We start from the raw sequence: 22,271 nt of genomic DNA, 5'->3' as shown, positions 1-22,271 counted from the left end.
TATTTTTATTTTTTTATTTTTTATTTTTTGAGATGGAGTCTCACTCTGTCGCCCAGACTGGAGTGCAGTGGTGTGATTTCGGCTCACTGCAACTTCCTTTGCCGGATTCAAGTGATTATCCTGCCTCAGCCTCCAGAGTAGCTGAGATTACAGGCACCCACCACCATGCCCAGCTAATTTTTTTGTGTTTTTAATAGAGACTTGGTTTTACCATGTTGGCCAGGCTGGTTTCAAACTCCTGATCTCAAGTGATCCTCCCACCTCTGCCTCCCAAAGTGCTAGGATTACAGGTGTGAGCCACCACACCCAGCCGACGCACAAATTTCTTTTTTTCTTGTCCTGCCTTTGATTTTGGTGTCAAGGTCATGCTTGCCTTATAAATAAGTTGAGGCATCTGTCTTTTTTGTTGTCTGGAAGAGTCTGTGTAAAAATGAAGTCATTGCTCTTTCAGTGTTGGGTAGAATTTACCAGTAAAGTCTGGGCCTGGGTAATTTTTCTGTGGGAAGGTTTTTGATCAGTGATCATAGAGCTGTATTCTCATTTTTCTAGAGTTAGTTTTAAAAGTTACTTTCTAAGGATTTGTTCATTTCATCTTGTTTATTAGTATTAAAATTTATTATTTTAATATTAAAGCATCTACCGAGATGCCCACTAGTTTGAATTTTTCTTTTTTAAAATTGAGGTGCGTGAAATTCACATAACGTGATCTGTTAGCTCAGGTGATCCACCCACCTCGGCTTCCCAAAGCGCTGTGATTATAGGCATGAGCCACCATGCCCTGCTTAATTTTCTTTATATTGTTAGGTTTGCTAATCAGAAGTTAACCCATGTTCCCTACATTGTTCCATGACACATGTAAAATGCATCTCATTATGTGAATAAGTAATCTGTTGTAAAAGGAGACTCAGATATTTATTACTTACCATAATATATTTACATATGGCAGCAAAGGAGCAAAATTATTAGAATGTAAGTGTATAATACATATTCCAAGATGCTCAGATATTATTTACTGATAAGTTAATTTGTTAATCAGAGAATGGTATTTGAACACAGTGCTTTTAAAACACTGCTGTTTTTTTTTTTTTTTTTTTTTGAGAGGGTGTCTTTCTCTGTTGCCCAGGCTGGAGTACAGTGGCCTGATCTCGGCTCACTGCAACCTCTGCCTCCTGGGTTGAAGTGATACTCCTGCCTCAGCCTCCCCTAGTAGCTGGGACTACAGGTGTGCGCCACCACACCCACGTAATTTTTTTTGTATTTTTAGTAGAGACAAGGTTTCACCATGTTGGCCAGGCTGGTCTCAAACTCTTGACCTCAGGTGATCCACCTGTCTCAGCCTCCTAAAGTGCTGGGATTAGAGGCAGGAGCACGCAGCCTGTTTTTTTTAATAACAGTTTCATCAAGATATAATTCACATACCATATAGTTCACACACTTAAAGTGTGTAAGTCAGTGGGTTTTAATATAGAGTTGGGCAACTATCACTTCACTTCCTGTTTTCACCCCAGAAAAATAATCTCTTATTCATTACCTGTCACTCTTCATTTTCTCTCAATCTCGCACCACCTGAGGCAACTGCTAATCTGCTTTCTATTTCTATAGATTTATCTGTTCTGGATATTTTATGTAAATGGAACTATGAAATAGATGATCTTTTGTAACTGGCTTCCTTCATTTAGCATGTTTTCAATATTGTAGAGTGTATCAGTACTTCATTTTTTATGGCTGAATAGTACTTCATTGAATGGATATATACTGTATTTGTGTGTTCATCAGTTGGTAGACTGCAAGTGATTTCTACTTTTTGGCTACTGTGATTAATACTACTATGAACGTTCTATTTTTTGTGTGTGTCAACATAGAAAATATTTAGCAATTTCTTGAGATTATGGACTTTTATGCTAGTTATATTTTATTTTGGCTTCTTATAAATAATATTTGGGGAGGAATCCTAATCTAATGAATAAATTCAAAATAATATGAAAATATTATTTGTAGATAAGTGATATAACCATAACTAGTTTCTATTCTTTGTTTGCATTGTTTACTTTTTAAACCTTGCTTACCTTTTTAAACTATTCATGAATAGCTCATGAATATAGAACCATTAGTTCTATATTTGTGATAAATCAGTTATTCTTTTCAATTATTTTCTTTTTGGTTTTAACATTTTTTTATTTTTTTAACTCTTTTCTGACAGGAGCTACTGATTTCTGTGGTTTATCACTTAATATAATTTGGCAACATACTTGATAAATTCTGTGAGAACTGTATAGCATGGTAACTAGGTTATTCTTTGGTACATGTATACACCTGTACTTATTAAAATGGTCACATTCCATTCCCTCTTTGTAATGGGTTCTTATTCCTTGGTCTCATCTCTTCTGTTAAGTTACTTAACCAAATCTGTGATTGGTACATGGTTGAAAAAGGAAAATTCGGTTGTTTTAAATCCTCCCTTTTCAAATTATAATTTACATTTTTAAAAGTACCCATATTCAAATGAAAATTACTCAAATTCCTAGGTATGTTCAAGATCAATAAATTTAGAAAAAGCTTCAGAGTCTTTGAAAGGAAACATGGCTGCTTTTCTGAAGTAAGTATCTTTCTTTTCTTTCTTTCTTTCTTTCTTTCTTTTTTTAACTTTGAACTTAGTCCTGTGAAAAAAATATCTATATTATCTTTTGTTTTTGTCTTGGGTATCTTTTAACCAAGCAGTAACTGGTGTTTGAGAACCCATTAAGTTCAAATTTGTATAGCCACATGAGACGTTAGGATTATATAGTTACCATTTTTTAATATTGTGGCATTGACATCACAATTTTAAATAAGGACCAAAAGGAAATTTTAAAATCTATTTTAAAATATCGTTATACAGCTTCTTTAATGGTGACTTTTTAAATAGCTTATTAAAATTGGTTGATATGATTGTTTTTCTCAAACTAAATTATACACTTTTTTGTTTCACAATATTTCTTACTGATCTAGGAATGTGTGTCTGGGGTTGGAAGATCTGCAGTATGTTTTCATGATTTCTTCACATGAGCTTTTCATTACATTGTTGAAAGATGAAGAACGAAAGCTACTTGTTGATCAGATGAGGAAGAGATCCCCTAGAGTAAATCTGTGCATTAAACCTGTAACTTCATTTTATGATATCCCAGGTTAGCTCTCTAGTCTGCCAGCCAAAATATTGGCATGTTTTGCCCCTCTATTCAAATTAACATTGAAATATATTTGAGGATTCTCTCTTGTTTGTTTTAATTAACACTTGTGTTGGTAATTAATAGAAATTCACCTGTCTTCCATATCAGATTTCTGTATAAGCAGCTATGCTCTGGAGCTCTGCCAAGCCAATGATTAGTGCAGTTTCAGGCCTAGATACATAAAAGATTTTAGCTGGGGAAATAGAGCAAGGTAACAGTGCTGCCAATATGTTCATGGAGGAAAAAAAAAAAAAAAAAAAAGGTGGGGGAGGGGAGAGGAGTGGTGAGAGATGCTGGGACCAAAAAGACGACAGACTTTCGTGCATGTCAGTCTGTATCACTGCTAGTATCTGCTGGCTGAACATTTTTGTCAATATTGCCATTTTTGCCTTATTTATTTTATTTTTTTCCCCATTTTTGCCCTTACAAATATAAGTAGAAAATACAATGCTAGTTTTAAATAAGAAACATACACTTCAACATTTAATATAGATGAGAGACAATTCAGTTGGTTTAACAAAAGCAAAATTTTAGTTTCTTTGACCTTCACTAGATTTAAACTGGTTGAATGTCCAGTTGTAAAGGAAAGGGGTAAGGTTAACACATACAGAAATGCTGGAAATGCATTATTGAAGACAGTGCCTGATAGCTGAGCTGTAATTAGGTATTTTGGTCATCATTTTTGGTTCTCTGGGAAGAGCATGCCCCTTTCTCTCAAAAACCACATGCTTAATGTTTATTACTCAAAATTAACATTTTATATATGCTTTTGTTAACACATGATGTTCAAAAGTAGTGTATAAGTAGTGTGTAAGTTTGTGTATAAGTTATTTTCATATATTCCATATAGTTCTTTGCATGAATTAAATATTGATTTTATCTTGTTTATATTTTCATTATCTTTATTTTTAAAATGCATTCATTTATTAAATGTAGATATAGTAAAATTGTGTTAGGTTTTCTATGTGAGGATAAAGTTAATACGTAATTTACACAATGTTGAATCAATTCTCAAGATGATAGCAGCTTTTAATTTATAGATGTAATACAAAATACATAATTTTAAGTAAATTTTCATTCTCATATGTATATCTTTGAATTAAATCATTGAAATATAAATCTTTTTTTAGCTTCAGCAAGTGTCAACATTGGTCAGTTAGAGCATCAACTGATATTGTCAGTGGATCCTTGGAGGATTAGACAAATTTTGATTGAATTACATGGTATGACTTCAGAGCGCCAATTCTGGACAGTGTCTAATAAGGTAAACCCTATGTCAAGAACAAATAAGAAAATTGCTGTTGTTTTCTGAGGTAATTTAATAGAAAAGCTGTTCCCTAACCTTTTTGATAATAAGGACCTCTTTTACTTAACAGTTTTAAGACCTTCACATGACCATAATTGCATTTTTAACATCTATTGACAGAAAAAATAGGAAATGTCAGAAACAAAAAGATACCATTGAATGAATAACATCTAAAAATCAGTTTTTCCATTTGTTGACAAAATATATGCATTTTATTTCATTTATTTATTTTTTGAGACGAATCTCACTCTGTCGCTTAGGCTGGAGTGCAGTGGTATGATCTTGGTTCACTGCAACCTCTGCCTCCCAGATTCAAGTGATTCTCCTGCCTCAGCCTCCCAGGTAGCTGGGATTACAGGCATCTGTCACCGTGTCCGACTAATTTTTGTATTTTTAGTAGAGATGGGGTTTCACCATGTTGGCTAGGATGGTCTTAAATTCCTGACCACAAGTGATCTACCCGCCTCTGCCTCCCCAAGTGTTGGGATTACAGGTGTGAGCCACCACGCCTGGCTGCATTTTAAATATAGTTGTAAATATATGTAACTGGTATATTATTTATGCATTCTGTAGCATAATACTTCATTATGGAGCATTTTTGGCTTTAAGTGTTCCTTTAAAAATTCCCAGCTAATACATTTACCTGTTTCTGAGTTTATCTATTAGAAAGTTTTCCTGCATAGAAAGTGCAAATGAAAATAGCTTTTAAAATGCCATGTCGGCCGGGCGCGGTGGCTCAAGCCTGTAATCCCAGCACTTTGGGAGGCCGAGATGGGCGGATCACGAGGTCAGGAGATCAAGACCACCCTGGCTAACGTGGTGAAACCCCGTCTCTACTAAAAAAAAAATACAAAAAACTAGCCGGGCGAGGTGGCGGGCGCCTGTAGTCCCAGCTACTCGGGAGGCTGAGGCAGGAGAATGGCGTAAACCCGGGAGGTGGAGCTTGCAGTGAGCTGAGATCCGGCCACTGCACTCCAGCCCGGGCGACAGAGCGAGACTCCATCTCAAAAAAAAAAAAAAAAAAAAAAAAATGCCATGTCAGTGGAATGTAGCTTAGAGATACAAGGGAAGTAATCTACAGATACAGTAGAAATTAAAGCAATATCGTAATGCTCCTGATTAACTACGTTCTTACTCTTCCTCTGCTGAAGATGTAGTAAAAAGGCAGCCAGAAATGTATGGGTTTTTTTTTTTTGGGAATGGAGTTTCATTATTGTTGCCCAGGTTGGAGTGCAGTGGTGTGATCTTGGCACACTGCAACCTCTGCCTCCTGGGTTCAAGCGAATTCTCCTGCCTCAGCCTCCCGAGTAGCTGGGATTACAGTCTTGCCCCACCACACCTGACTAATTTTGTATTTTTAGTAGAGACAGGTTTCTCCATGTTGTTCTCCATGTTGGTCAGGCTGGTCTCAAACTCCTGACCTCCTGACCTCAGGTGATCCGCCTGCCTCAGCCTCCCAAAGTGCTGGGATTATAGGTATGAGCCACTGCGCCGGACCTGTATTTTTTAAAATTGGGTTTAAACATACAAGTAGTGTGAAAAGAAAAAAATTGCTCTAAAAATTAGTTGAGTTTTTTTTAGTATTGATGCTATTTGTTAGTGTGAATTTTTAAGATGAAGGGCAGGTGCAGTGGCTCATGCCTGTAATCCCAGCACTCTGGGGAGCTGAGGTGGGTGGATCACTTGAGGCCAAGAGTTAAAGACCAGCCTAGCGAACATAGCAAAACCCCGTCTCTACTAAAAATACAAAAATTAGCCGGGCATGGTGGCGTGCGCCTGTATTTCCAGCTACTTGGGAGGATGAGGCAGGAGAATTACTCAAACCTGGGAGACAGAGGTTGCAGTGAGCAGAGATCAGGCCACTGCACTCCAGCCTGGGTGATGGAGCAAGACTATCTCAAAAATCAAAAACCAAAAATTTTTAAGATGAACAAGTATAGCATAATAGTTATGATAGGGGATTCTGGGACTAACTGCCTGCTTGAGCTTGAATGCCAGCTCATACTTAAATAGCCGTATAATCTTGAACAAGTTGTTTAACTTCTTTGTGTTGCAGTTTTCTCATTTGCAAAATGACAGTAGTAGCATAATAGTACTTACCTTGGTATTGTTGTGAGGATTACCTGAATTAATATATATAAAACTCCTAGTCTTTGTCTTTTTTTCCTAACAGTAATCCCAATCCATTATTTATTACTTGTTGATTGTAGTGAATGTGTTCATTTTCATTAGTGTTATATTATGGCTGTGATTTTCCTTTCTCTTTAAGAGACGACCTGTGAATTATTTTTTTTAATGCGATTGAAGATTATTGAAAGATTCTTATCTAGATTTGGCTTTCTCTGCGTGTGTGTGTGTGTGTATGTGTGTGTGTGTGTGTGTGTATATATATATATGTATGTATGTATTTTTTGTTTCTTTTAGTGGGAAGTACCTTCTGTCTATAGTGGTGTTATCCTGGGAATTAAAGACAATTTAACAAGAGATTTGGTTTATATTCTTATGGCCAAAGGTTTGCACTGCAGTACTGTTAAGGTGAGTAAAAGTGTGTATCAAACACTTGTTAAGAATATGCTTTATGGCCTGGTGCTGTGGCTCACACCTATAATCCCCAGCACTTTGGGACACTGAGGTGGGCAGATCGACTGAGGTCAGGACCAGCCTGGCCAACATGTTGAAACCTTATTTCTACTAAAAATACAAAAATTAGCCGGGTGCCTGTAATGTCAGCTACTCTGGAGTCTGAGGCAGGAGAATCTCATGGGAGGTGGAGGTTGGAGTGAGCTGAGATTGCATCACTGCACTCCAACCTGGGTGACAGAGTGATAGTCCATCTCAAAAAAAAAAAAAAAAAGAATATGCTTTACTAATTTTAGCAGGAAGTCAGGAACCAGAACTTACCTTTTCCTATTCTTTAAAATCACAATCATAGGCTTAAAAGGATATTTGAAAAGGCATTTTGGTCTGTTCTCTTTCCTTTACTGTTACAGTTATACTAAAATGATCTTGATCAAATGAATACTGCTCTGTGCCTTTTTAAAAGTTTAGAGAATATGCAAAGATATTATTTGTATTCTTTAGGATTCAGCTAGTAAAGATTGTGTACCAAGATTAAAAAACAAAATTTTTAAAAATTACTTTTGTAGTGTATTTTACATGAGTTTGTAGTCCGGGATGTTGAGACTTAAGTGTAATGTTAAATCATATAAGACAGTGCAGTTGCGTGACTGATCATACACTGAGTTCTTTAGGAAGGTTAAAGACAGCATCTGGAAGGCAGAAATGAACTAAAATTGAGGCTTAAATAAGTTAACTACGTCCCCACACCAGCAGCATCTGTGACATTTGGGAACTTTTTGTTTGAGACAGGATGTTGCTTTGTCTCCCAGACCAGGTGCAGTGGCATGATCACGGCTCACTGCAGCCTGGACTTCCTTGGCTCAAGCAATCCTCCCACCTCAGCCCCCTAAGTAGCTGAGACCACAGGCATATGCCACCATGCCCAGCTTATTTGAAAGAATTTTTTTTTTTTTTTTTTTGCAGAGGCAGCGTCTCCTTATATTGCCCAGGCTGACCTTGAACTCCTGGGCTCAAACAGTCCTTCCACATCAGCCTCCCAAAGTGCTGACATTACAGGCATGAACCACTGCACATGGCTGGAACTTGCTGGAATAAAAATTTGGGGGTCCCATCCTAGACCTAATGAATCAGAAATTCTGGGATGAGGCCCAACATCTTTTTAAATAAGCCCTCAAAGTAATTCTGTTGCATGCTAAAGTTTGAGAACTGCTGCTGTAGACCATCATTGTCCAGTGGAAGCATAATGTAGGCCACGTGTGTAATCTATAATTTCATTAAAAAGTGTGATTGATTGAAATGATTTATTTAACTCAATATGTCTACACTATCATTTCAATGTGTAATTGATATAAAAAGTTGAGATGTTTTGTATTCTTTTGAAAATGTATGTGCTAAGTCTTCAAAATCCAGTAAGTGTTTTATACTTACAGAATCTCTCAATTTGGACTAGTCACATTTCACATGCTCAATAGCCACATCTTATCTAGTGGCTGCCATATTGGACAGTGCATCATGAGACAATTGTAAGCCATTGAAAAGTTTTAATAGGAGGAATGTAGTTAGCAGCTTTTCTCCTTCCACACCTAAAATAACGTTTACTGGGCACAGAGACTGTTCTGCAATTTCATATATGTTTATTGTTTCATTTATTCACAAAAACTTTGTGGAAGGTATTATCTCAGTTTTAAAGGTATTAAATTATCCAATGGCACACAGCTAGTAAGTATCACAAGTGTTAGAAGGGATAGAGAGAAGAGAACATATTAGAGAAATATTTAGGAGATAAAATCTGGAAGCAGTTGGTAACTGACTTCATGTGGAAGGCAAGAGGAGAACGAATCGAGCATGATGCTCAGACTTCTGGTTTAAGAGTCAGAGAACCAGTGGCAATGCTAGCAAGTAAATGTGCAGAAACACATTTTTACAGGGCAGATTACGAGTTTATTTTTACAATTTTAATTTGAAGCTACAGTTGGAAACAGCCTAAAGCTTGGAGAATGGTCTGGACTGGAGTTATAGATTTCAGAGTTACCAAAGATCACCCAGAGAGAATATAAAGAGCATGAGACCCTCGGGAATGCAATACTAGGTCCAAGAAATAGTGGTGTGATGGGTGTGAGGATCAGACAAATGTAGAAGGTGTAATAGCTAGGGGAAAAGAAAATGTCAAGAAAAGGGCAATACACAGCACCGAGTTGCAGCCCCCTAATTCCTGTAAGATAACAGAAGAGTGTTCAGTAGATTGGACAATTAAAAGATCTTTGGCTTGGCCGGGCGTGGTGGCTCAAGCCTGTAATCCCAGCACTTTGGGAGGCTGAAACGGGCGGATCACGAGGTCAGGAGATCGAGACCATTCTAGCTAACCCGGTGAAACCCCGTCTCTACTAAAAAATACAAAAAACTAGCTGGGCGAGGTGGTGGGCGCCTGTAGTCCCAGCTACTCGGGAGGCTGAGGCAGGAGAATGGCTTGAACCCGGGAGGTGGAGCTTGCAGTGAGCTGAGATGGGGCCACTGCACTCCAGCCTGGGCGACAGAGCGAGACTCTGCCTCAAAAAAAAAAAAAAAAAAAAAAGGTCTTTGGCTTGTGAGAGCTATTTCTTTGTAATGATGGGGGTAGAAGCCAGGTTATGGGAGTGAATGAAGTATGTGGAGCGATAGAATCTAGTCTTTAGAAACATAAGAGATGCGTAGGAAAGGACTTGGATCATAGCTGATTTATTTCATTTTATTTGTTAGCCAATTTTATAGGCTAGTAGGGTGGTGTGCAAAGATTTTGAAATGTGTAACCCTTGAATGGTCTAAGATCTAATTCTGAATATGTTGGATGGAGAAGGGTGCTTGTAATAGAATTTTACACCTGTATAATACAGAAGTCTTTGGTTATTTTATAACTTTTATGAAAGTTGCATAATATAGCAGGTATTTTATATTGTTTACTGGATTTTTTTAAAATTACAAAGGTATTAAATATGTATTGGAATAAATCAACAATACAGAGATGAAAATCCTATCGAGCCTTACTCCCTGAGAAAAGCAACGTTAACCATTTGAATTAATCCTTCTCCTCTTCGCTCTGTCGTCATAAAGGCACACATTTTTTGGCGCCAAAGGAAAGATGACCCAGGCTATTCTTTTTCTTTTCATAGGACTTTTCCCATGCTAAACAGCTCTTTGCTGCTTGTTTGGAGTTGGTAACAGAGTTCTCACCAAAGCTTCGTCAGGTCATGCTGAATGAGATGTTGCTTTTGGATATTCATACACATGAAGCTGAGACAGGGCAGGCAGGAGAGAGACCGCCATCCGACCTTATAAGTAGGGTACGAGGCTATCTGGAAATGAGGCTTCCTGGTAAGACTGGTTCACAAAGACAAATTTCAGAAACTCAGTACTTAGATAATTGTGGGGGAAAATTTAAAAGCACGTTTATTTGAGTTTGTAATCATCTTTTTTTTTTTTTTTGAGACAGAATGTGGCTCTGTCACTCAGGCTAGAGTGTAATGGCGCAATCTCGGCCCACTGCAATCTCTGCCTTTTGGGTTAAAGTGACTCTCCTGCCTCAGCCTCCTGAGTTGCTGGGATTTCAGGAACCTGCCATCATGCCCGGCTAATTTTTGTATTTTTGTAGAGATGGAGTTTCACCATGTTGGCAAGGCTGGTTTTGAACTCCTGACCTCAGGTGATCCACTCTCCTCGCCCCCCCAAAGTGGTGGGATTAGAGGCATGAATTACCACACCCAGTTGAGTTTTTATCATCTTTGAAAAAAGTTATTTCACTCCTAAAACAGAATTTGGGTTTGGTGTTCACTTGAGAACATTGGGAAAAATGAAGGAAACTGTTCGTTTCTGGGTTTCTGTGACAAGGTACCACAAACTGGGTAACTTAACACAATGGAAATATATTATCTCCCAGTTCTGGAGGCCGGATGTCTGAAGTCAGGGCGTCTACAGGGCTGTGCTGCCCGGAAAGGCTCCAGGAAAGACTCCTTGCATCTTCCTAGCTTCTGGTGGCCCAGCAATCTTTGGTTTGTGGCTGCATCGCTCAGTCTCTGCTGCTGTCTTCACATGGCGTTCTCCCTGTGTGTGTCTATGTTCTCTTCTTATAAGGACACCAGTCATTGGATCCAGGTTCAGCCCTAACCCAGCTGACTTGATCATAGCTAATTACATCTGCAAAGACAGTTTCCAAATAATGTCACATTCTCAGGTTCCAGGTACACATGAAATTTAGGGGATACTTCTACACTAACTAGAGAAACTATATTGCAATTTTCAGGTGTTTGAAAGAATCAAAATGTCCTTTAGTATACAGATTGAAGTTTTATTTCCTCATTATAGCCATAAAATGCATTCACACTGATTGCCAGTGGGCTAGAAATTCACTGGTGGCTAATTTTGGAACACATCTTGAGTGTTAGATTCTAATTGTAAATGTCTTTTTTTTTTTTTTTTTGAGACGGAGTCTCGCTCAGTCGCCCAGGCTGGAGTGCGGTGGCGCGATCTCGGCTCACTGCAAGCTCCGTCTCCCAGGTTCACGCCATTCTCCTGCCTCAGCCTCCCAAGTAGCTGGGACTACAAGCGCTCGCCGCCACGCCCGGCTAATTTTTTTGCATTTTTAGTAGAGACGGGGTTTCACTGTGTTAGCCAGGATGGTCTCGATCTCCTGACCTCGTGATCCGCCCGTCTCGGCCTCCCAAAGTGCTGGGATTACAGGCTTGAGCCACCGCGCCCGGCCTGTAAATGTCTTACTATGAAAAGGGGCTTACCATATAAATGATCATCTGTGACATATAAATCTTTCTTAGTTAAAGCAGTTTCTTATTTTTCTGCTTTAGGAGTATTTAGAGCAATTAAATCATACTGTACACATTTAATAGTATAAACAGTGGAATTGCATTATAAAGGAAGGTGATAGTAATGTCAGAACAGAAGCAAGTGCTACCATCTTGAGTCCTATGGGGTTAACTTAATTTCTAATTAAAGTCTAGTTTCCAGCAGGGGCATGCAGTGATAGATCACAACTTTTTAGTACCCTATAGAGAGAATGCCTTTGAGCTTTAACACGTCAGTGCTCTTAAATATTGTAATGTCTTCATGAGAATTGATCTAATAATATGCTGGCACTAAAGGACACATGCTGCTGTATGCATGTTTACTTTTTAAAAGTGGGAGGTAGGTTTTCCGTGCATGGTTTTTCTGAAATGAGACAGAATGTTTAAACCCTAATGTTTGTTGAGTGCTAACTACATGTCAGGCATTGTTCTAAGCTTCAGGTGCATAACTCATTTAGTCCTCATAGCAGCTCTGTGAAGTAGCTGCTGTTTCCTTATCCCCATTTTGTAACTAAGAAACCGAGGTGCAGAGAGATTGAGGAATTTGCCCACAGTCACACAGGAAGAGACAGAACTATGACTTTACTCCATCAGCCCAACTTTGAAGCCTGTGCTTTTACTCTTTGAAATGGGTGAAAGTTCCTTTAAATTATTAGTCTCTTTGTACTACCTTTTTGGCTTATCAGTTTGTAGTTCACATCCCTTTTTTGGGGATAGAGAGGGTAAAGGACTGATAGCTCTGCATATAATTTTTGTAAACTCCTAACTTACTAAATGTTCAGCAACTTGTCCTATAGCTTGTGCTTATAAACAGTATTTAAAATAAGGAGGCTGGGTGTGGTGGCTCATGCCTGTAATCCCAGCACTTTGGGAGGCCGAAGCAGGCAGATCACTGGAGTTCAGGAGTTCAAAACCGGCCTGGGCAACATATGAGACCCCATCTCTACAAAAATGCAAAAATTAGCCAGGTATGGTGGCATTAGCCAGGTGTGGTGGGACCTGTGGTCCCAGCTACTTGGGGAGGTTGAGGTGGAAGGATCGCTTGAGCCTGGGAGCTCAAGGCTGCAGTGAGCCGTGATCACACCATTGCACTCCATTCTGGTGACAGAGCGAGACCCCGTCTCTACAAAATTTTGTTTGTTTTTTGAGACAAGGTCTCACTCTGTTGCCCAGGCTGGACTTGAACTCCTGGTCTCAAGTGATCCTCCTGCCTTGGCCTCCCAAAGTGTTGGGATTACAGGTGTCAGCCACCATACCCAGCCTGTTTTTTTATTCAGTTGAAATCTGAGCAAGTATTTGCTTTGTTCTTAATGTTGTGATGGTAATTCCAACTGTTTTCCTCTTTGCTTTTTAGATATTCCTCTTCGTCAAGTTATAGCTGAGGAATGTGTTGCCTTTATGTTAAACTGGAGGGAAAGTGAATACCTTACACTCCAAGTTCCTGCATTTTTGCTTCAGAGTAATCCATATGTTAAGGTAATTAATGTTTAAATAAAAGGATTGTGAGGATAGTATTATACTTGTTTCTTTAACTTTATCCTAGTTTGGGAACTTGTCTAATTTCTGTGATACAAATGATTGGACAAATGCTTGTTGATTTGTAGTTAAAGGATAGTTTTTGGTAATTCATGCACTTGACCTTGTTCTAATATTTTTTTCTAATGCCCTATAATTCATGAGCATGTAGTCACAGATTATTTAGTTAACAGATAACACGTTGGTGTAATCCTAAGATAATGAGAGATTGACTTTCTTTGCTTTGGTTGCTATAATCACACTCTAGAACTGATGGAGTCCGTCAGGGATGCACTTCTCCTCGTTTCCATTTGAACACTTTATTCTTCTTTAGAATTTTACCCTTCTAAGTTTGCTATCTCTGAATCTCTAACAGGTTTGCTATTAGTAATTATTCCCCTAATAAAAGAATTTATTCAGTAAATTGGTAGTAAGTTGTTTATTTTGTTGTCTTAATTATATCCTTTGCAACCTAAAATGCTTCTGAGTACAGAAAATATCAAAACTAATGAGAAACTGGAGGTTTTTTCTAAGATGATATCTTTCATGTGTTAATATTATACACACTGAATAAGTAGTAGGTTTTTCTCACTTTCTGGTGTTACAGTTTAAAAAAACAAAGGAGGCCAGGCACAGTGGCTTATGCCTGTAATCCCAGCACTTTGGGAGGCCAGGGTGTGTGGATCACAAGGTCAGGAGTTTGAGACCAGCCTGGCCAATATGGTGAAACCCTGTCTCTGCTAAAAATACAAAAATTAGCCGGGCATGGTGGCGGGCACCTGTAGTCCTAGCTACTCAGGAGGCTGAGGCAGGAGAATTGGTTGAACCCGAGGGGCAGAGGTTGCAGTGAGCCCAGATCGCGCCATTGCACTCCAGCCTGGGCAACAAGAGCAAAACTGCATCTCAAAAAAAACACCAAGAAACAAAGTGAAACATGTAGTGATTTAACATTGTAAGTCCCACTCTCCTTTTTGGGTATATTTGGTCCTTCAGATTTTCTCATTATTTTTATTTGTTCCTATTACCTTTTGTTATTCTTCCTTGTTTGTCCCAACTTGTCTTTAGTAATACAAAATCCTTTAAATCTGTGTTTATCTGGGAACTCTTGTAAAACTGTACCACTTTGTAACATTTGTGTTCGGTTACTTGTTTCTTCCTTCATATTTCATGTATGTCCTTTTAAAAACTGAGCTCATTTCATTTTAACCCTTTGAGGATTTATTGAGAGTTTATTGATTTTTTTTCAGTTTTCCCCCTCTTTTTGTTATCTTTACACTTGCTCATGAAAATTGCCATACTTGAATTATCCTTTTCTTTGAAATTTCAGACATTGAATCATATCTATCTCTTCTTTTTTTGGAGACTGTGTCTCCCTCTGTCGCCCAGGCTGGAGTGCATTGGCACCGGCTCAGCTCACTGCAACCTCCACCTTCCAGTTTCAACCCATTCTTGTGCCTCAGCTTCCCAAGTAGCTGGAATTACAGGCGTGCATCACCACACCTGGGTAATTTTTTTTTTGTTTGGTATTTTTAATAGAGATGGGTTTCGCCACAGCTGGTCTAGAACTCCTGACCACAGGTGATCCATCCGCCTGGGCCTCCCAAAGTGCTGGGATTACAGGCATAAGCCACCGCACCCAGCCTGAATCATTTCTGTCTCTTTAGTGAACTTTCTGGAATGTGAGTTCTTAATATCTTGGGTACTTGTCTCATTATGCCCAACAGTCTTTTCTTAGCCTTTAAGAAAATCAGATGAGGGAACCATTTTGTTCCAAGGTTACTATCATTTACACTTAGAATCGTAGCTTGTCACCGAGTGCAAAGAGAGTAGAGTAACTCTTCTCTTTACCTCTGGCAGTGACTTCTGTGGAGCTGTGCACCAGGAGAGATAGGCATGTGTTTGTGTAATGAATGCTTGAGGGTCTGCAATGTGTAAGAACACAGGAAATTGTTTTGTTGGTTGCCTAACTCTGGGAGAGGCTGTCTCACTGCTTCCTGCAGTTCCCCTGATCTGCTCCAAAAGCAGGAAGGATGTGTGGTGACTTTGCGAAAGAATTGTCACTTAGGTGTCTCCTCATATGTCATCTGGTGGTTAGGGTTTTGTGTGCCACCTTCCATACATAATTGCCCTCTCACTGCCTTGTTAATGTCAAGGAAAAAGGAATTAGAGAAAGTTTAGAATGAGGGATGGTGTTTTGAAAAAAAATATAATCTGAATCAGTGTCCACACTTCCAGTTTGGTGTGGAATACACCACACACCCACACACACACACACACACACACACGCATACACGTGTAGGAAAAAGTCTGAAAGGATATTAACAGCCATTATCTCTGGATAATGGGGTATTAGTGATTTAATGTTTTCTATTCTGCTATATATTTTCCTACTCATGTATTATATAACACAAATAGGCACAGAAAATTCTTAAGCATGTGACTAAAATGCACCCTTTTGAAATAATGTAAAACTGTCTAGTCTGCCCCTTAGATCAGAGTGAGTGGTAGTGTCACATAATGGAAAGGGCACAGGTTTATAGGCACTCGGATGATAAGAGCCTAGGTGGTAGTAGTAGGGGTTGGCAGCCACAGTGGTCCTAGTGTAGGCTAAGACCTTAGGTTGTTCATGTGGCCTACCACCCTCGTAAGGTGTGCGTGCTTCTCCTCCTCCAGATGCAGCTCACCTGCCCCTTGGTGTTCCAGCCCTGTGCTGGCAGCACCAGCATGCCCACGCCATGTTTCCATTTTGCACCTGTGCACATGCTGTTTGTCATCTTAGCCAGGATGTCCTTCCCAGCTTTGCCTGTTTGTGTGATTTCTTCCATGCTTTCCCATATTCTTTTCTCTGTAAATGAGTAAATCACTTCATCTTCTTGCTTCCTTTGTACTGTTGTACTGTTGACTATTTCTTTTGTTGTGTTTATGCTGAATAATAAATTATTTATCCACTTGTCTTCTCTATAAGACAGTGAACTGCTTCAGGGCAGTTAATTTTTATGTTTTGCTTTCCATGATGCCCACCATATAGTCGGTGCTCACGAATGTTTGTGGAATTCAGTTGATTTGGGGCCTAAGACCTCTGAACATTTTAAAAATGTAATTTATGTAATAAATTCAGTGACCTAAAGCATATGATCCTTGACAACAGAAGATGAATTTGAGCTAAGAGCATCGGTAGCCCTGGCGTTACACTGCAGTGAATAGCTGCATGTATCATGATTCCATTTGTCAGAGGCGAGTATTTTAGGTGAGCATGCAGGATGAAATATCCTACTAGGCCATTGGTCCATATCCATTCACCTGGTATAGGTAGGGTTTTTATGTTATTCTTATGAGCTTTGGAAAGCCACAGTACTCTTGTTAATTTTCTTAGACATGATCACAGAGTTGTGGTTATGGAGAAGAATGTCCTTGTCCTTAGAAGATGTATATGGAAGTATTTAGGGATGAAATATTGTGTCTAACTTAGTTTAATATGGTTTAACAAAACAATTTATGTAGATATATAAAGCAAACATGGCAGAATAGTCACAATGTGTCAGGTATTTATTGAATTTTTTTTTTTATTTTTCTGTTTGAAATTTTTCATAACAGAAAATGTAGAGAAAAACCACCAATTTTTGTCTTTGTCGCAATCTTGCTGCCGCCTTTAAAAAGCTGCCTTAAGCAGTAGGGACCCCTAGAAAATTTTCTAGGTCCATTTTAAGTAGAAACAAGGGTTTCCTGATGGATTTGAAATTATCCTTGTTACTGCACCCTCTACAAGAGCCATGGAGTATAAAAGTTAATATGAACAAGAATAACGGGTCCCAATTCTGAATTTGGCCAGGTGCCATGGCTCACACCTGTGATCTCAACACTGGGAGGCAGAAGTGGATGGATCACTTGAGGCCAGAAGTTTGAGACCAGCCTGGCCAACATGGTGAAACCCCGTCTCTACTAAAAATACAGAAATTAGCTGGGCATGATGGCACATGCCTGTAATTCCAGCTACTCGGGAGGCTGAGGCACAAGAGTCGTTTGAGCCTGGGAGGCGGAGGTTGCAGTGAGCCAAGATCATGCCACTGCACTCCAGCCTGGGTGCAGAGCAAGACCCTGCCTCCAAAAAAAAAAAGAAATTCTGAATTTATTGTAAGTTAGTGTTTCTCTGTCTTTTGTTTTTAGCTTTTCCACTCTTTATTTCTGGGTGCTCCCTACATCTTAGGTCCTTGAGGCTGCATTTATTCACACCAGTCACTTTATATAACCTGTCCTGCCTTAATTCTACCTCCTCAGATGAGCAGTAGCTCCATTCCCAGTTGCTACCAATTTTCTTAGAGAAAAATTGCTTTAAGTCTGTATCCCTTAATTCCATCAACTTCAATTTTCTTATTTTTTTCATTGAAACAATTTTTTTTTTTAGTGGTTAGAAGTTGTATGTGTGCATATATGTGCAAGGGAGAGAGAAAAATCTAAGCAGTATTTTAATCTCACCCCCGGGCTTTTACTACAGTTAATATCTAGGTGTATGCCTTCCATTACACAATTTTTTCCCGATGTAACGTGGGATAATACTATTTAGCATCTCGGTTTTTTTTCCACTTAATAAATCACCTATCTCTTTGCATTGTCTCATTTTCATTTTCACTAGACTATAATTGTTCAGAGACAAAGTTTGTATGCTTGAACCAGAGGATCTTTCTCAGATTCAGATCTGTCAGTAGACAATGAGCCCTAAATTCCTCAAAGGTCGTACACAATGCACAGCATAAAATAACTGTGCTTAGTATGTTTGGGCAGTCATTCCATCTTTCCTCCAGTGTGCCTTGATAATAGAACTAATGTGCATGACATTACAGATTATCTTTTGTGTGTTTTGTTTTTCATGTTATAGCTTGGACAGCTTTTAGCAGCTACATGCAAAGAACTTCCAGGCCCTAAAGAAAGTAGACGGACTGCCAAAGACCTTTGGGAAGTTGTTGTTCAAATCTGTAGTGTGTCCAGTCAGCACAAACGAGGAAATGATGGCAGAGTTAGTCTAATAAAGCAGAGGGAATCTACGTTAGGTATCATGTATCGGTATGTATTGGTATGTTTCTGTCAGTTGTGTTTGAGTTCTTAATAATTATCCTGTTTATACTATTGACCTATTAAAGGTTGATTTCAAGAACATCAGCTTTTATTGTGTATATCATAAAGTTGGACAATCTTACGAGTTCTGTAGTACTCATCTGTGATGAACTTGTCTGCCTTGGCCACCTTTGGAAATATCTTCTGTTTATAATTTTAAGTCATTTTAAGTCATTTTAAGAAACTATTAATCATTTAATCAACTGGAATTAAAAATCAGTAGTGTTTAAGGTTGGATAGTATTGAAGACTTCACATGTGATTAAAACAGGGAAGAAATGTTATTAGGTTAGTATGACGATAGAATATTACATTCCTTTTCATACTTGCCGAATTGGAGCATTAAGAATAATCCTTCATCTATAATTTACTTTCTTGATTTTATTTTTAATTTCTGATATTTAATGTGTATTCAAAAATTTTTGTTTTGTAGGAGTGAACTGCTTTCTTTTATCAAAAAATTACGAGTAAGTTTTATTAAAAATTGCTCTAATTACTATTGCTGGTTATTGTAGACTATGACTAAAAATTATTGGGTACTTCAAATACTGATTAAATTATTGTTTGTTTTTTAATTTAAATTTTTTTTTAAGGGACAGGGTCTTGATCTGTCACCCAAGCTGGAGTGCCGAGGTGTGATCATAACTCACTGCATCTTCTAACTCTTGAGGTTCAGCAGTCGTTCCACCTCAGCTTTCTGAGGAACTGGGACTACAGGCACATGTCACCATGCCCAGCTCACTTTTTGTAGAGATGAAGTCTCCCCTTGTTGCCCAGGCTAGTTTCTAACTCCTGGTCTCAAATGATCCTCCCTCCTTGGCCCCTCAAAGTGCTGGGATTACAGGTGTTAGCCACCTTGCCTGGCTTCTGCTTAAATTATTAAAGTGGCCTGTTAATGTGCTTTTCTTCAGTGATCATTATTGTTGGGTGGGATAATCTGATTGGAAATTTACTTTACCATGTTTTAGTGAACAGAGCAGGTATTTCTTTAAATTGTAAAAAAGTCTTCATAATAGGGACTAGATGTGTGAAGCCTGGCTTTAATTTTTGCTTAGTAGGATCAATGTCATATTTATTTACTGGACATAACCTAGGTTTCACCCTTTTAACATTATTTGAAGGAATAAAAAGTCACTTAAGAGTTATGTGAGGAGTTGAACTTGGAGATAGCACCATAAGCCAAACATTTAAATATGCTAATTTTATATAAATTATGTGCTGTGATCCACCCCCCTGCCCACATGCGATTAAAAATAAAATTGATTTTTAGTGTGCTAAAGCACATGCTAAAACAGATGCTAAATTTTAAAAAGGCAAGGGTCTTTTAAATTGCTTGATGTCTGTGAGGTTGACAGGAGAAAAATAAATATACACACACACTATTTAAGGATTCTGTGTTTTCTTTCTCATAGGAACCACTGGTTTTGACTATTATTTTATCACTCTTTGTGAAACTTCACAATGTTCGGGTAAGTATTTCATAATTTCATTTAAAAAATTTGAAAGAAATTTCTTTGTAAATCACACCTTTTTTCTTTTTAAAGGAGGACATTGTGAATGATATTACAGCTGAACACATTTCTATTTGGCCATCTTCCATTCCCAAGTAAGTAGTGGTATAGCTTATATTTTATTAAATGAGTTATGTATTTGGAAACCATTCTGACTAGCAAAGATACCTTTAGATAATTTTATTAAAGGACCAGAAATCTGCTAAGATTCTACAGTCTTTGTGTTTCTCTATTTGATAATTATCTTCCTATAGATTGTGGATAAGGCATAACTTTTTTTTTTTTTGAGGCGGAGTCTCAGTTGCCCAGGCTGGAATGCAGTGATACAATTTCTGCTCACTGCACCCCCCGTCTCCCGGGTTCAAGCGATTCTCATGCCTCAGCCTCCCAAATAGCTGGGATTACAGGTGTCCGCCACCACGCCTGGCTGATTTTTGTATTTTTGGTAGAGACGTGGGTTTGCCATGTTGGCCAGGCTGGTCTCAAACTCCTGACCTCAAGTGATGCACCTACCTCAGCCTCCCAAAGTGCTGGGATCACAGGCAGGAGCTACCACACCCGGCCCAGCATAACTCTTAAGTAGGAGTTAAGATTTATCAGCCTTAGAACAGAAGATAAAGTGGTCCTGATTGTCAGTAGAATTTGAAAATTGGGGCCAATGAAAGAATGACTTTCAGGTTTCCAGCATCTTATTTCTTTTACAAGTATCCATTTGAAAGTGATTTGTTTTTTCATAATTTTTTTGTATGTCTCATCTAATGCTGCAGTTATCAAAAAGTCTCCCAATCTCTTTTAGTTGCTGTAGGAACTATGCTAAACTTCTTTAATTACTTTGAGAAATATTCCCTTTTGCATGCATTACCTAAGAATCACAGTAAGATGATGGGGACATTTTTTAGGGAAGGAAAAAGTGTTCATTTACTTGAAGGAATCATTTACATTTTTCTTTTCCCACACATAGCAACTTCTCATATAGGGGAATCCACTTGTTTCCTCCCAAGTGTTTTTCCTCCCTGCCTTCCCTCTCACTCTTCTTACTTTGTGCTTGTCCAAGCCTTGTGTTATTACTCTTAGTGGTATCTTTGAGGAAGAAAAGATTTCAGTGCATAGGCAAGCTGATAATAGAATAACAGTAAAGAATTTGTTTCCATCTCAATCTTAGAGATTGGAAAAGCTCCCTTGTCTTGTCCAGGGATTTGGAGGGTCAGAGCAGGTGAGTGCCCCTGCCTTCCACTTACTGAGGCTTGTTTCCCAAGGGAGCACCATGCTGCATGAAGCACATGTGCATGCTTCACAGCATTTTAACTGCAGAGTCCGTCATGCTGTGTTTCTGATTTTTTTTTTTTTTTTTTTTTGAGACATAGTGTTGCTCTGTTGCCCAGGCTGGAGTGCAGTGGCGAGATCTCAGCTCACTGCAGCCTACATCTGCCAGGTTCAAGCAATTCTCGTGCCTCAGCCTCCCAAGTATCTGAGGTTACAGGTGCACGCCACCACCCCCAGCTATTTATTTTTATATTTTTAGTAGAGATGGGGTTTCACCATGTTTCCTATGCTGGTCTTGAACCCCTAGCCTCAAGAGATCTGCCCACCTTGGCCTCCCAGAGCTCTGGCATTATAGGCGTGAGTACCATGCCTGTCAGTTTTGGATTTTTTTTTTTTTTTTTTTCTGAGACAAAGTTTCGCTGTTTTTGCCCAGGCTGGAGTACAATGGCGCAATCTCAGCTTACCGCAACTTCTGTCTCCCCGGTTCAAGTGATTCTCCTGCCTCAGCCTCCCGAATACTTGGGATTACAGTTGTGGGCCACTATGCTTGGCAAATTTTGTATTTTTAGTAGATACAGGGTTTCTCCATGTTGGTCAGGCAGGTCCCAAACTCCTGACCTCAGGTGATCTGTACCCCTCAGCCTCCCAAAGTGCTAGGATTACAGGCATAAGCCACCGTGGCCAGCCCAGTTTTGCATTTTTAATTGGTGGTTTCAGTGGTTGCGTTTTTGTTTTTTTGGGGGTTTTTTTTGAGACAGAGTCTCACTCTTGTCACCTAAGCTGGAGTGCAGTGGTATGATCTCGGCTTACTGCAACCTCCACCTTCCGGGTTTGAGCAATTCTCCAGGCTCAGCCTCTTGAGTAGCTGAGACTACAGGCATGTGCCACCACACCTGGCTAATTTTTTTTTTTTTTTTTTTGAGACGGAGTCTTGCTCTGTTGCCCACGCTGGA

General features: G+C 38.9%; 1 protein-coding gene across 1 annotated transcript in view; it reads left to right on the top strand.

Annotated features, from left to right (window-relative positions):
• The window catches only part of INTS8 (integrator complex subunit 8), a 63,150-nt gene that overhangs the window by 29,842 nt on the left and 11,037 nt on the right, over positions 1-22,271 (top strand). Inside the window, exons 9-18 of the mRNA XM_011937199.1 lie at positions 2,526-2,596; positions 2,989-3,164; positions 4,337-4,470; positions 6,937-7,047; positions 10,239-10,440; positions 13,276-13,397; positions 18,310-18,494; positions 18,978-19,011; positions 19,957-20,013; positions 20,089-20,150. Of these exons, the coding sequence (XP_011792589.1) occupies positions 2,526-2,596; positions 2,989-3,164; positions 4,337-4,470; positions 6,937-7,047; positions 10,239-10,440; positions 13,276-13,397; positions 18,310-18,494; positions 18,978-19,011; positions 19,957-20,013; positions 20,089-20,150 (1,154 nt within the window). The remainder of the gene's footprint in view (positions 1-2,525; positions 2,597-2,988; positions 3,165-4,336; positions 4,471-6,936; positions 7,048-10,238; positions 10,441-13,275; positions 13,398-18,309; positions 18,495-18,977; positions 19,012-19,956; positions 20,014-20,088; positions 20,151-22,271) is intronic.

The sequence above is a fragment of the Colobus angolensis genome, unplaced genomic scaffold, assembly GCF_000951035.1.
Source record: "Colobus angolensis palliatus isolate OR3802 unplaced genomic scaffold, Cang.pa_1.0 Scaffold16, whole genome shotgun sequence".
NCBI lineage: Eukaryota > Metazoa > Chordata > Mammalia > Primates > Cercopithecidae > Colobus > Colobus angolensis.
The sequence above is the reverse complement of the archived record's forward strand: the minus strand, read 5'-3'. Positions and strand labels throughout refer to the sequence as shown.